At 64.0% G+C, this 667-nt stretch overlaps 1 protein-coding gene across 1 annotated transcript in view; it reads left to right on the top strand.

Annotated features, from left to right (window-relative positions):
* The window catches only part of LOC144227239 (zinc finger protein 140-like), a 19,005-nt gene extending 18,596 nt beyond the window's left edge, over nt 1-409 (top strand). The window contains exon 9 of the mRNA XM_077758839.1: nt 5-409. Coding sequence (XP_077614965.1) covers nt 5-409 — 405 coding nt within the window. The remainder of the gene's footprint in view (nt 1-4) is intronic.
* The last annotated feature ends 258 nt before the right edge of the window (nt 410-667 follow it).

Here is a 667-nt window from a genome sequence, read left to right as displayed (position 1 = left end):
CAAGACCTTTTCGCACCGGTCCCGCCTCGTGGAGCACCACCGCTCGCACACGGGCGAGAAGCCGTACGGCTGCGGCGAGTGCGGCAAGGCCTTCTCCCGCAAGTCGTGCCTCATCATCCACCACCGCATCCACACCGGGGAGAAGCCGTATGGCTGCGGCGAGTGCGGCAAGGCCTTCTTCCAGAAGTCACACCTCGTCCTGCACCAGAGGACGCACACGGGCGAGCGGCCCTACAAGTGCGGCGAGTGCGGCAAGGCCTTCTCGCAGAACTCCTGCCTCATCATCCACAGGCGGACCCACATGGGCAGGAAGCCCTACGAGTGCTCTGAGTGCGCCAAGACCTTCTCCCAGAAGGCCAACCTCATCCGCCACCACAGGATCCACTCCAGGGAGAAGCTGTACGGCTGAAGGGCCGGCTGTCCGGCCCCGCATCCCCGCACGTCTGGGAGCGGGGCCCGTCCGCCTTGGCCTCAGCGTGCAAAACCCTTCATCGAGAAGTCTGGTGCCACTGCAGGCGGGGACGGCTACCTAGGGGGAGCTTCACCCGTCCAGGGAGTCGGGGGGGGGGGCTGTCTCGAGATTAGGATGGAAGGGTGAGGACGATCTAGAGTGATCTGGTTTTACAGGATCTGCCTCATGACAGCGTATCTGGTCGTTGAGCTTTTG

This window comes from Crocuta crocuta, unplaced genomic scaffold, assembly GCF_008692635.1.
Source record: "Crocuta crocuta isolate KB4526 unplaced genomic scaffold, BGI_CrCroc_1.0 scaffold273, whole genome shotgun sequence".
NCBI classification, from domain to species: Eukaryota; Metazoa; Chordata; class Mammalia; order Carnivora; family Hyaenidae; genus Crocuta; species Crocuta crocuta.
The sequence above is the reverse complement of the archived record's forward strand: the minus strand, read 5'-3'. Positions and strand labels throughout refer to the sequence as shown.